This window comes from Tyto alba, unplaced genomic scaffold (genome assembly GCF_018691265.1).
Source record: "Tyto alba isolate M040663 unplaced genomic scaffold, T.alba_DEE_v4.0 Super-Scaffold_45, whole genome shotgun sequence".
Taxonomy (NCBI): Eukaryota; Metazoa; Chordata; class Aves; order Strigiformes; family Tytonidae; genus Tyto; species Tyto alba.
Genome location: NW_024881321.1, coordinates 17,704,551 through 17,719,272, shown reverse-complemented (window position 1 = coordinate 17,719,272; position 14,722 = coordinate 17,704,551). Strand labels below are relative to the sequence as shown.

General features: G+C 38.7%; 1 protein-coding gene across 1 annotated transcript in view; it reads left to right on the top strand.

Annotated features, from left to right (window-relative positions):
* Positions 1-14,722, top strand: part of TBC1D4 (TBC1 domain family member 4) — a 109,480-nt gene that overhangs the window by 80,342 nt on the left and 14,416 nt on the right. The window contains exons 11-13 of the mRNA XM_042805986.1: positions 10,599-10,759; positions 11,667-11,876; positions 13,759-13,761. Coding sequence (XP_042661920.1) covers positions 10,599-10,759; positions 11,667-11,876; positions 13,759-13,761 — 374 coding nt within the window. The remainder of the gene's footprint in view (positions 1-10,598; positions 10,760-11,666; positions 11,877-13,758; positions 13,762-14,722) is intronic.

The following is a 14,722-nucleotide window of genomic DNA, read 5'->3' as shown; positions in this document are numbered from 1 at the left end:
CACTAAACTGTGAGGCGTGCGATTTCCCTGTTTACCCTTCTCTGGACCTTCCCTCTGTAACTTCTTTCCCCTTCCTTTCTGGAGACTCTCCAGCTATTAAGATGTGGAACACTGTTCCCTCAGGAGTTCCTTCAATCAGTCAGAAGAGGTCCCCACAGTTCATTGTGGGTGTCTTTGATTGTACTTTCTCTCTCTGCCTCCACCCTGGATAATCTGCAGCGAGTGACCCCACAAACTCCAAAACCTTTACAAGATCCAGGCCCAGATGAGCTGAATTTTTTCTGTTGGAGAAGCACTTTTTCCAAAGCACTTGTCTGTTTCAGTACATGGCTGCAATTATGTTTTTTTGGGGCTCTTTCTAAAAATGTCTTTAAATAATAACTTCTCACCGTTCGATGTCTAGATGAAAATATCAGTGTGAATGCTGCACCAGCTTGTAGAGAAAGGCAAAAAAGTTTAGTCTGTTTAAGAGAATGAAAGGGGCTGAAAGGTAAGAAAATAGCCTTGAAGTAACTTTGTTACATTGTGTTTCTGAAGAGAGAAATAATGTGTTTTCTCCTGAGATAAACTTTGGTTATTTTTTTTTTTCCACTGACCATGTTGTATGCAAACAGGAAACCCTGACAGTTCAAACTGAAGGACTTGCTGACTTCACTTCTTTGTAATAACTCCTAAGAAGTTGCTGATTAAGTGGCATCATCAGCAGATTTTCAGTCAAAACAGTTCGTAACAACTTGGTTCTAGGCTGGGATTTTTCCTTCTTTCCTTTCCTATTAAGGGTTAATAAAAAATGTTAAGTAAAATAAACTGAATGAATTTTTATGTCTCCCTGACACTTGTTACTATTATTAAGTAATGTTTAACCGTGTGGTAGGATTATCTTTCTTGATGTAAACACTTCACAAAAATGTATCCCAAAATAGTGCGTTTAAATAATCTCTGCTTTCTAATGTGTTTTAGCAATACACATTATTTACAAACGCAAGAGAAAACTGAAGAGAAGAAACAAAGTGGTTCATGTTATTGGAAGCAGGTTTCTAAGGATATTTTCTGAATGTTTTGGAGATTCTTTTTCCAAATTTGCTTTGAGAATAAATACAGCTAAATAAATAAGGTAGTCTGCCTGTTCTGTAATGCAGTTGAAAGGTTTCTTAAAAGAAATCAGCTGTAACAGCAAAATCAGTGTCATCAGGGAAGCTGCTGGGTAGTGCGCATAGTACCTTTTATCTTCTGGGAAACAAAGTTACTGTGGGCCAAGATGAGGTATTTGGCCAGTATCTTTAATCCGGATGTTTTGTTGTTGTATCTGTATCCGTGCTGACCCATCTGCTGTGTTCTCTTGTTGCCTGCACAGCCCTATTTTCGGGGTTCGGCGTGCTCTCAGTGAGAGTGAATCTGCGTCACCTGGTCTCCCCTCCTCTGTCTCTGCCCCTTCTTTCCTGAAAAGCTTTTACCAGGGCTCAGGACGGTTGCTCCAGCACTCAGAAGGTGACCTCTCCAAGAGGTGAGAGCGTTGTCTCCTGCCTAGTTCTTCAGTGCCACCAGCTTAACAACAGGATTCCCAGTGCAATGCAGCACACGGGTTCTCTCCCACTCTGCCTTGTGCTCCTGCATTCCTAACACACTTCTTAAGTACTTGATGCAAATGGGCAAACAGGCTTTTGGCCAAAAAAGCCTGTTAAAAATGGAGGCTTGTCTGCTGACATCTAGTAAGAGTGACCTATTTCTGTTGCAGTGTTGCGAATCTGCTGCATTGGTTTGTCACATGAAATGCAATGTTTTTTAGGAATGTCACACCAATTTAATGCTTTCTCTGCTGAATGAAAACCAGCATGTGTTGTTGTGGTCATTGGCATGTGAAAATAAGAGTGATATGAAGAGTGTACAGTACTAACATGGGGTGCCTGCGCATGAGGAAGGGGAAAAACACCAAGTTAGCTGGGTGATACCAGCTGCAAGATGTTTAGAGAGAATCAGCAAATAACTTCCAATTGAAGAAGAGTGAGGAAGAAGTGAAGATACAAGAAGGTCTTTCTGATATCAGTGTGAAAGACTGAGCGTCTGAATGGAAGTCACATTTCTAAGCATAGGCTCTCCTTCAGGAGGGTGCTTGAGGGAAACTGTGTGTGAGTTATTTTTCTGAAGTAGGCCTGTAGTGAATAAGGTGGAGCTGTACTTTTGAACTTCATGATTGTTTCTGTTGTCAGTTGCTGGCCTTTTTATTTCTTTTCTGTCAATGGCAGCTCCTTTTTCCTTCATCAGTCTGTCCTTCTTCACTGAACTATACCTGTGTTTCTGGTACTCTTCATCTCTGAGTGTGGCTCTCCCCTAATCGTTCCTGAGAAAAAACTGTGGAGTTGTAGAAGGTGCTTTTGTGACTGTTTCTCCCTGGAAAAATAACAGTAGGTTGCAGTCTTACCAAAAACAAGTGCTGATGAGATCTGGATTGTGTGTTAGGACTCTTAATACATGGGGATTTCAGCTGTGTGAGATGGGTGTGTAAGTTTTTAGGGGTGCCTAAAGAAACTTCACCTTGTGGAGTACAGTTTCATTAAAAACATCTTACTTTGTCATCTCCATTTTAGGGTAGACTGTAAGAAATTATGTGAATATACAAACTAATGAGTGGCAGCTGACCTAAAGGTGGCTTTAAGATACAGTTTGGATTAGTCATTTCTAATAATATGTAGATTAGAATACATGTAATGTATGTATCATCTCCTTAAGCACACTGTACCCTACCTTGATTTCACTGACATTTAAAGTGTCTCTTTCTGGCCTCTAATCTGTAATTGGTGTACAGCATACAGCCAAAAACTATAATGTAGACACAAGTACAGAACACTTAGTGGGAAATTTCTACAGTTTAGGTCCTTCCAGCAGAATAGACTTGTGTAATTGGAATAAGGTGAAACATCCTTACAGCTTTTAAGAAGTAAAAGGTAAATTGTCTAGATTCACTTTGAGATAGAGGTATAATGTAAACTGATCATTACTTATTTTTTAGAGGTCTTTCCAAAACCAGTCTTAGAAGTTTTTCAGTTTTGAAGAGGGAGTCACTTTAAGGTGACGCCACCTTCTTACCCAAGCACAAATGAATAAGGAATAAGCAGTGTATGGTTTTGAAATTTGCAAGGAGAGATTGACATCTCATCCAGTTCAGAAGTAGGCTTTTACTATTGCCTGTTCTAAAGCTTGTGTCCAGTAATAGTTACTATGTAAGTGAATTGAATGCTCAATTTTTCAGTTATCTACTATACTGCATTAACACTAGACTGAGTGGCAGTCAAATTATTGAAGTTGAAATTAAAGAAACTGATGAGTACAAACCAGGGTATGCAGGGGAATGACAAAAAAATAACCTTTTATGGACAACCTCTTATTTGTGTTCCAGTCCAACTTAATTTCTGTGTTCCCTTCAGTTCTCAGACTTGGTCCAAGCTGAACCAATGCCCAGGTCAGTTTGTACAGGCAGCTGGATCCCATTAAACCTAGGTTTCTGGATTTGAGGAATGTAGGTATTGAGTATTGTACTAAAACTATGTTTCAGTGCCAGCTGATTCCAAGCTGAAATATCTGAGATATTACTCTTTCTGGAATTGGTTACATATGCTAGTCAACATACTATGTTTCATTATAATGGAGTTTTGAACTGTAAGGTGGGGAGATCTTCAAATTAAGAGTAATTCCCAGAAGACCCCCCTGTTTCTACTTAAATTTTATAGTATACAGGTTTCTGATACGATTTAATCTTTAATTTGTGTGAAAACTCTTGTGAAAGTGGGATCTCATTAGCTATAGATCTTGCTAGGAGCAACTAGGCCTGAATGTCATGATAAGCAAACTGCAGTAGCAAGGGTGAAGTGTTGGCATCTAGTTGGGTTCACAAAGTGAATATAACAAATATAATCAGAAAGAAGTGCTGAATGAATAATGCTGACGTGGTAAGAGTGACTGAGGTGATCCAGCTGTCACTTGAACTGGCTAATGGAGAATGGAACGTGTTGTCCAATTGATGGTGGCTGAAACTCTAAACTTTCCGTAATACAGCTTGCAAATGTATGATGTGCCATCAGGTTTAGGAATGAGAGGAAGTTAAAATTTTTTACGCTCTGGTTTTTCTTGTAGATTGGTTTGTTGTTGGGTTTTGGTTTTGTTTTGTTTTGGGTTTTTTTTTGTTCCTTTTGGCTGTTTTTCACTGAAAGGACCATCTTCTATCCCCATAAGCTCAATGTGAGATGTTCTTAGCATTCTCATGTGAGTGTATGTTATGTTGGAATTGAGCGTGGTGTGACAGTCCTTTACTATTTAAGTGTTAGAAACCCTAACTAAAACTCCAGTACATCTTTCTCTCCAAAAATAATCATGGTTACTGTGCATTCATGAAGTGTATCCTAGCCACATTGAGCTGGAGGAAAATTCTTTATAGTCTGACTTCTTTATCATGTAGCTTTGAGATGACATGTGATGAAGCAGGCAGCTTTTCTTGGTGTTCTGGTGAACTTTGATGTGAAGGAGCAGAGACAGTTTCAGTTGGAATTCATTTTAGAAAGATGTTTGATTTGTAGCAGTCAGATGGGCCTATGCAAATAACACCAAGCCAAGGTCAGCTGGGAAGCTGGGTGTTAAAAAGGAATTCTGCTTGTTGTGTACGTGTCTTTATGTACTGGCCGCTGTGTAGAAGATGATTCTGTTCCATGTTTACATCACATTTGGCATATGGTCACAAACTCAGAAACTGATACTAGAGTGTTGGAGATACAGGGTAGAGTGCCTCTCACCTGATCATAGACATCTTCATATAATCACTGGAGAGATGTTGGTGTTTCTGCAGCCCAGTTGCTCTCGTCCTAATGTGATTGTCTTTAATATTCTGACATTTACAGAACTGATCCTGCCTATTTATCTACCTTCCTACCCAACCACTAATACATCTAGTTGTGCCTGTCACTGGGAACATCGTCATTTAGGAAGCATGAATCATGCCCTAAAAGTGCCTTAACCTCCATTAGAAAGGAAGCCTCAGTTGACTTGCTAGGATTTAAATGGCTGTGTTGGAGACGCCTAAAGCCAGGAGAAAAAAATTTATTCTTCAGATAAGCTCACTATGGTGAAAGACATATATTTTTTTCCTAATGTTTGTGGGAAGGCTGAGCTTTTTGGGTTAAATTCTAATGATCACTACTATGCTGTTTTATTTGGAAGAGAGAAAACACCGATATGTTTTCTGCTTTAAGGAATGAACAGTATAGTAAAGTTGGGCATCAAGACATCAATAGGTCCCTTCAGAATATTTTTACTGCATTGTCGATTCATTTGTCTAGAGAGAAGTCTAGGGTAGAAATGGCCTGCATAATATTGACTTGACAAGTGTGTCGTGCAGCATTTAAAATATGAGCACAAATGCACATAATGATTTAAAAAAAATATCTTGCCAACATAGAGGTAAACAAACAGGAATATGAGAGCATAATCTGTTTTTAAACTTTAATTTCTGTAACTACTGGAATTTCTGGCTTTTATTCAACAACTACTCCTGAAAACTAGGCTATTGGAAGAATCTGTTTGTTTTTTTATTATAAAAATAAAAGCAGCACTTTTAAAAATGGGACAACATTCAGCATAGGTTTGACTACCCCACACTGTCCCTGTTCATTGCATTGTTATGCAAGGATGATTTAAGCTGTTTTACCGCCACTTGAATTTGAACAGATTGCTTTTTTAAAACAGCTACATTTCTCACGCAGAATGTTCTTTAAACAAAATAGCAGAAAGTAATTATTCAGAATAAAAATATTTGACAGAAGTGAGAACCACACCTGAGTGTAAGAGAGGTGTAAACTGATTGGAACTAGTTTTTTTTCCTCCCAGAGGAAGGGAATACTTCAAGTATTAGGCTTACATATAGGTTTCTGACAGTTTAAATCATGGGAGTTGGAATACTAGCTGTCTTTCCATACTTGATCTGGGGGATTTGTACCATGTCAGCCTCCAAATTGCAAAGTAGGTCAAGTTGATTCAATTGCTACTTAGAGCAATCAAGAGAAGAAGTTGAAATGAAAGCTAACTGGGGAAAAATGCAAACCTTGGCATGAGCAGCAACAGTGTTTATTCTTGAGTCAGTTGGCTTGCATGGGCTCAAGTGCAAAATAGGTAAGTATCGTGTAAAGAGTTCACAAGAAATGGGGTAGCTTTGTGTTTTTTGAAATATCAGTGTTTGGGAGCACTTTAAAGAACAGTTTTGGCAAGAGATTTAGGTAACTGAAACCAAGCAATAAGCATGTTTGTAATCTGAACAAGTTTTGGAGGTGTTGGGGTTTTTTTAGTTTTGTTTGTTTGTTTGTTTTCCCTAAACTAGCTGTCTCATCTTCATACTATGCATTATCTGTTAGAATAGTGAATGGGATAATGCTTTGGTGAAACTGAGTTGCATAACCTGAAATAAAAAGCTTAGATGTTTAGTACTCTGTACTCACGAGTACTTGGATTATCACTCTTAACATCTTAAGGATAAAAGTATAGACTGAAATATTTGAGGCCTTATATTGAATTTATAGTTTTTCACTTTTTATTGCATGCAAACATTTTGGTTTCTGTGTTGGATCAGAAGCATAGGCTAAATAGCCTTATGGAGAACCATTATTCTTCAAATTGAACTGTGATCCATTTGTTTTAAATATAGAGTATTATATCATTTTTTCCAGAGCTGCATGGGGGGTATGTTAAGTGATCAAGACAGGAACAGTAAGTAAAATACATCGGAAATTCTTCATTTTGAGGAATTTCTCTATTGGAATATTTGTTTTTGCCCTTTCATATGTCTGTTTTACAAAGCTGAAATATTCTGATGGAGAAGCTGTACCATAATCTAGTTATCATTTTCTTAAAATAAATAAAGTTTAAAAAAACAACAAAAAACAAAACAAAACAAAACAAAACAAAAAAAAAAAACAAAGCAAACAACAACAGTAACAAAAACAAAACAACAAAAAAAAAACAACAAACAAACAAAACCAAAACAAAACAGTTTTTGCAATCATGTTCTGGTTGGCAGTTCAGTTCTTAATTTGAAGTTTTAAGTTTTTATATACTGTTATCTCTGAATTTGCAGTGCACTGACTCTGGTACATTTCATCTTGCTCAGTTGTTGGTAGGTTGCAGCAGGACAGGAACTTGTAGAAAGTAGTTCCTTTTTTTTCTTATTGGTGGCTATGTCACTGTGTAACCCAAGAAATCTTCATCCTCTGCCTTTCCCCAGTGTCTAGGGTCTGTAATCCATAGTTTGTAGAGCAGTTAACAAATTTACTGAGTTTGAGGTAACAACTTTAAGAAAAAGTGGAAAACTTCATTAAAAACTGGAATTAATGATTAGACTATTTCTGGTAGTTGACCTTTGCAACATGTTTCCCATGTCGATGTTAAAGCTTGTGTGTTGTCAGAACAGGGTCTTTTCCTAAGAATTTTAAGAATTTTCCTGTGAGCATTTGAGGTTTGGTATCAGTGTCCTGACAAGGAAGTTGTGAAAGTCTGTTTCCCCAGGTTTGGAGGTAATGAAAACTCTGCTCTGCTTTTTAGTAGCAATGACTGAACTCTAAGAAGTTGTTGTTTTGGAGCTGCTTTTGTTCTTAGTGTCTCTGATAATGTTAATAAAGCTCCTTATTTTGCAGGGAGCTGATAGCTAATGGTCAGATACTCTTTTTTTTTCTTTACCCTCACCCTGTTCAGAGGGACTGTATGAGGTGTTGTTGGCCTGTCTGAGCAGAGCAGCTCTACCTTAAAACCTGAACTAATCTTGCAAATTGACCAAGAGTGAAAGTCAGACAGTTAGGTTTAGGTATGAGAGATGGTAAAGTCCAGGGAATAAGTATTGTGCAACTCCTGTTTCAAGGTGGGGAATATATAATTGAGTTAGCTCATCAGTTTTTTGCACCGGTCTTCTGAACAATTTCATCACAGGATAGGAGACAGTACAATTTTATTCTGATCTCTTCCTGCTTGTACTCTGTAGGGTATTGTTTCACACCTTCAGATCTGATATTAAGGACTTGTCTGCCTGTCTTCAAATGAGGAAACTTTCTTTGCTCCTTTTCTAGCCTTCCTTTCCTAAATCTTGGTGTTTTCACAGGTGCCCTTGTATTCCACTGAATATGGCAAGGTGTGTGCATGCGACTTTCAAAAGTTTTCCTCTAATCACTCATCAGATAGCTCTTTGAAAGAGGAGGTGATTTAATATTAGTTGTTTAAACTGTCAGGGGAATTTTGGAAGGGGGGGTTTACCAACAGAAATAAAGGTCCTCAGAACTGTGTGATTTGCACACTTCACAGGTAGTACCTGTGACTAATCCTTCCCACTATAAACTCGGTGACTCAAATTATGTAAATGGCTTTGTTTCATACCCTAAAATAGCTATGCTCTTATTCTGACTTTCCTGTAAATTTTACTACTGTAAATTGAACACTATTACTAGGACTATTTGCACATTTAGGGGCACAGTAGCTGAATGTAGATTTTTGTACATAGCAGTAGAAAGGAAGTTTTCATTCCCTTGTTATGTAGCTTCTACTTAGTAAACACTGGAATGACTCAGTTTTTGTGGTCTAACATGTGATATGTAAGAGTTGAAATAGTGAGTAGTTTCATTACAGTTAGTTATAGAATCATGAGTTATTTTACATATATATATATATATTTATATCTCCAAACTCAATACCTTGTTTTCAAGAGTTGTTGGACTGAACTGAAATAGCTTTGGAAAACAGCACCTCTGGATTGAAAATTAGTTTTGTAGTCTATGTTTAGATAGCACAAGCAGTGGTTACCCCATCAGCAAAGGCTGCGTACGAGTTAGCCAAAGAACGTTATCACAGGGCTTTCTGTTGCTGTTTTGGTTAGTGCCACGTGGGGCTCTGCTGAGACCACCTACTAATAGTGTGATGAAGAGGGAACTGAGGTGCTATAAAAACTAAGTCAGGAGTAGAGAATAATTCAGACTGCTATCCAGGGCTCCCAGCCCATGACACTGTTCTTAGAGGAGAGCAGGAGTGGTACCTAATGCTGGGTAGGTGAACTTGAAAACATGATTATTTCTCTGACAGGATATGAAAGCAGGGTCTCCTATCTGTCTATGATGGTGAGTCCAATTTGCTCACTGAGGTTTACAGATGTCAGAGTCGTTGTAGATCATTAGCATAGAGACAACTTTGGTCACAAAAAAAGGCCAAATCTAGCTCAGTGGATTATCATTCAGCACAGACTATTTGAAATGAAAATTGCTGATTGAGATGGTGTAGCTGGTAGACAGGTGTAGCTGAAACTTCATAGTCTGCCTCCCTTGTAGATTTCTCCTTTTGTGCAAGGCAAATGTGGGGAGATGGACTGCAGCTGACAAACTGTGATCATCTGCAACTGACTTACCACTAAAAACACAGTGAACATTTAACGTGCCGGGCCTTCCTTTCATCTCTTTTTAGGGACTTTGCACTGTAGCATGGAAATTCTTTACAGGATGAAGGTTTGAATGTAGCTACGGCTCTGGTGATACAGCAGTTTTCTCTGGGATTAAGATGAAGCTACAGACACAGCTCCCTGTGTTTGATGCTGTCTTCCCAAGAAGCCTATAGTTGTGTGTCATGCTGCTGATGTTGCAAAGAAGAATTTGTGGCAGATAACCAATGTACCCATTCCTATATGAAATCTGTGCCCCTACTTCACTATTACAAATGCAAAATGCTGAAATGTTTCTGAAAGTGGCTTAAGTACTTATGAAAGCTAAATGTCCTTTCCTCTGGCAGTAGTCAGTAGAGAGGTGTGCTTGGTGTTCTCGTAAAATGACCTCCCAGCAAAGCCTCCCTGTATCTTCTCTTTGCCTCTTTCAGCAACATAAGCTACTGTTAAAAATTACTGTCTAAATTTGTTTCTATATGGCAAATGGGGAGGAGATCAGCTCCTTTCAGGTCATTGTGGTAGGAACTGATCCTGCCCTCTGTTTGCAAAGTCTATGTTCCTTCAGCTAGAGCTGCACAAATGGGGCCACGTGTCCTCATGTTGCATCAGCAAGTGAAGTGTCCACTTATTGAAGCGTAGGAAAGAGGTTGCATGATGAGGCCAGAGCATTGTCTCCAATTAAATATTCACCTGTGAGCTCATCATACTGTTTAAAATGGCACTCAATGGAGCATTGTGCTCTGCTAAAGCAACATCTGTGCTTTTAGGGGTATATCAGATTGTATCAGGTTACATCAGATTGCCCATGTGCCACAAAACAAAACTCACTGCTGTCAATTTTAGAGGCTAAATATTACTGCGTTTTTCCCTTACCTTTTTGGAAGGTTTAGCTTTTATTCAGAGCTTCTGGCTGAGCACTGTATGAATGCTATGAATTCTTCCTGGTGTTATGTAGTGCAAACCTCACAGCTCCTTGTTACAAGAAAACAACTGGGCACTTTTGTGTTAAAGGTGAAGCTCACACACAACACGCTTCTAAAGCTTCCCAGCAATGCTCCTGCAGGTTTGGCTGTACATTTGACAGACTTAAAGATTTATTTATTTTTTCCTCCAAAGGTGACTGATCACCCCATCTGCTTTTTCTTTCCTTCAGTGATGGAGAGGGAAAGAAAAGAACATCAGCAGTCTGCAGCAGTGAATCTCTAAATGCTGTGGGGGCCACACTTACACCTCGCCGCATCTCCTGGCGGCGGAGAATATTCCTGCAGGTAGCTTCACCTATGAATAAATCTCCTTCCAAGATGCAGCATCCAGGTCTGTGTGTGCTTTTAAAGAAAATAAACAAGCAATTGTAACTGAATAGTTATCACTATAGTGAACTGCAACATGTGAAAATATGAAAGGGAGAAGGGAATCAGCTTGATATCATATTCTTCCTAGAACCTCACTAGAGATCAGTCATGCTCAGCTGGCTTTAGGTCTTTGTTGCTTTGAACAGAGGATTCTGTCATCAAAATCAAATTAATTGCAATCTGCTGTGGCTGCACTGTTAGCATGGGAGTGAAGAACTGCCTCTTGCTGACAAAGAGATCCTCTTTAACAGTTAGCGGATTTTTACTCTAGCCTGCTTACATGATAGCAATGTTTTCAGAAAACAGGAAATTTTCTGCCTTGTCCTTGTACTAAACAGATCACCTGTTGGGTGTGTTAATAATTCTTATAGCTTTAGGTCATTTAAGATAGAAATGACTGAACTATCTGAAATCCTGCTATGTTGATAAAGTCCTGCTGGCAGAATTCACAACCATAGGTAAATGACGATCTCTATATTTAATGACCATGAAGTGCTATAGCACTGCCTACAGTGCAGCTTAGCAGATGGAAAAAAGTTGCTTTTAGTATAGAGTCTGTGCTAAATCACAGCAGTAAACAAGCTCAACTGTAAGGGAGACTATGAATAAATGCCTGTTTGTAACTCCAGAAGGAACAAGCAGGGGAGAGAGTTGAAATACTGGGTGACCATTAATTTAGCTTTATTTCATTTAATTATAACTTTATTTAAAAATCATTTTCTGTTGTTGAACTGCTTTTTCTCTGTTTTTGGGATCTGCACCTCACTGCTGAATGTGAAAGACAGCTATTTTTGTTCTGCTATGACTTAGATTTTTGTGATATGTCAAACAATCTGAGCTTCCTCTAATAGCTTTCTGGTTCTTTGCAGATGGTCATGACGGAAGTGAATTGTTACCATTATCCCCTCTTGCTCCACCCCTGGAGGAGGACCCTCTTGTTCTGGTATTGCAAAATGAGGATGGTCCAGATAAAACTGGGGAGAGAAAAAACTCAGAAGAACTACAAAGTCTGTGGAGAAAAGCCATCCATCAACAAATTCTGTTACTTCGAATGGAAAAAGAAAACCAGAAGCTGGAAGGTTAGCTATTTAGAAAATACCTCTAAAAACTGTTACAAATTCTACTGTCTGAAGCTGAAAACTGTACTGGTGTTGGGCACCCCCGAGAGAGATGTGTTTCTGTAACTTTTTGGTTAACGGTGCTAGAAAAAAATGTGTTCACCCAGTCCTGTCTCACAGTCTACCAGGTTCTCTGTCTACCTGCCAATTCTTAATGAGTCATCTTAGTTAAAGAAGAAAGTGATAATTTTTTCTTTTTTAATGCATGTTAGACAAAGGTTGCTACAGTCTGTGTTCTAACTGACTATGTCTAGGAATTCTGATGTGGAGTCAGGAGAACAGATGCCATGTGAACTTTTAGGTATGGTAAACCTTACCCTCTATATCTTGTTTAAGTACTTTGCAGCACATGGCATTCCTGTCCAGGTTTTCTGTCCTTCATTAACCACATCACACTGGTAATTTATAAATATTTGAATCCAAATATGATTTTTAAGCAACTCGCTCTTGAGGTATGACAGAAGATTCTTTTTTTGGAAGATGTGCACTGTACATAGAAAACTGAGTGCTTTACTGAGGGATCTGAAGTTGCTGGCTAAGATATTTTATTATGACTAGTCAAGACTCACACTAATAAAAGATAGGATGCAATGTCTATCCTAGCATGTAGAAGTTCTTTAGTATAATAGACTTAATAACTTTTGGTGCAAATTGAAAATTTCAAATGTCCTCTCTGCAATTGTGGTCCTCATCTCCTCTATGGTGTGTAGCCTCATTATATGGTAGTCTGATTCTTCAAACAAAACAAAATGATCTTGTTAAGGTCAGTTAACTCTTTTTTCCTTCTTTAGTGGTGCTTACTGAGAAGGCAGGGAGAGGAAAGAAAAACAGCAGGACAGAAGCCTTCCCAGGTCCCTACAAGCATACATTCTTGCATGTATTTCCTACACATGTAGCATATTTCTCTGTGCACTGTCTTTACAGTGTGTCTCCCAGATGACATACACTTCTGTGGAAGCTCCTAGATTTATAGGGAACATCTACAGAGAAGTCTGTTTTAACTTCAGCCCAAATCTTCATTTATTGTTTTAGCAAACGATTAGTCTACTGTTGTGGGTTGGGGAAGATGGACATCTGCTGTAGGGACTAATTTCATGTTATTCCCTCTGGCAGTATAAGCTGCTGAGGGACAAACTCTTTTCTGTGCCTGTCCTGCATGACTGGAGGTACTGAAAACTGTTAAATCAGTTCAGTTCCTTAAGACTCAGTTAAAAGTTATTTCCATTCAGTATGTAGAAAGTAAGTTCTGCCTGCCTGATCATTTATGGTGAAAACAGGACTGTCAGCAGTGGAGACTCCAAACTGGCACTCATCTGCCAGCCCACACTTTGGTTTGTGCTCTAAGGAGCATGTCTCTGTTCTTGTATGCAGGTTCATAAGTATCGCTAGTGAAACCGGTGCTCTGGAATTTAGCTGGAATTCATCATCTTATTTTCAGAGATGAAAAGTAAGCTGTCTTAATGCCTGTGTCTAGGCTTCCTTCCTGTGGGCTGCTGTAATGTGGGCCATTTTATGGACAGGACACATGCAGAACTGATGCATTCCAAACAAGCGCTGGTTTGGGCAGTGGTTGGCATCCTAGTCTACAATTAAAAGTAGATCTCAGGAATGGGAAATGTAATAAAAGAAATGCAGCCTTTTCTCTACTTGAAGTCAAGTTCCTACCTGTGAATTTATTCAGCTGTATATGACTGGTTTAAGACTGTAATTGCTGTGGAATTGTTTTCAGATGTTTTCTGTTAATGTTTTGTTGATTCTTATTTACAAAATATTAATAGAACCTTTTTTCCTGTTCCTTTTGCTGTCGAGGAGACTTGAATACTATTAATTCTTTGTTTGACAGAAGGTGAGTTCTGTGAAGTTCACAAACTTGCTTGTGGTTTTTTTGTTTTTTTTTTTTTTTTTTTGTTTTTTTTTGTTTTTTTTTTTTTTTTTCTGAGCAGCTAAAAGCTCCTTTCTCCAGTAGATCACCTAGAAATATAAGAACTACAAAAAGTAGCAGACCACCTAGCGATGATTAGGAAGAATGTTAACAAGGATGGTTGCAATCAACCAAGGGTGGCACAGTAGGTAGGGCAAGTATGATCAACAGGCAAGCTCTCTGACTTTCACTAGGGTTAACTCCAGAGCCAAAATACCATTGGGTGAATGATAACCTGTGAGCTTAATCCTGGAGTTCATTGTCACGCTGAAATATGTTACTGTTGTCTTGAATCTGCCACATACTGCTTATGAAAGTGACTGTTCTCAGATGAAATTGTACAGCAATAGAGTAGCATTTAAAATTGCCCCAACTGGACTGCAAATTCTTGTGGTGAGACCACATTCCAATTTTTATGGAAGGGTACTGCACCTTACGCAATAGTTGCTTTGACAAAGCTCCCTGTAGTCTTGAATAGATGTGGTCTCAGACATGTAACACACAGCTTTTGGAAATAATTTATCACCTACATTTTTGGAGTGGGCCAGGCAATGATCCTATGGATTAGCCCAGTATTTGCTTTATCCAAAGTGAGATGATTAGACAAAGGAATTGATAGTCTTGTTTCGCGGGTTGTATAGAAACATGAGTGAGAGTTTGCTGTCACCTAGAGATGGTGGTGGGGCGTGGGGTACATGTGTAAGAGTAAGGAGTCTCCTGCAAGGAGCAAGTACTGCACATGGATCAAGGCAAATTTGGGATAAATTCAATCGCAGCTTTCAGAGGTCATGTTGTGAAATGTACAATTCAGTCCAATGACAGTTAAACCTATCTCTCTAAACTAGGACACATTCAGGTCTTGATTCCAGTTTTTTGTACCAGTATT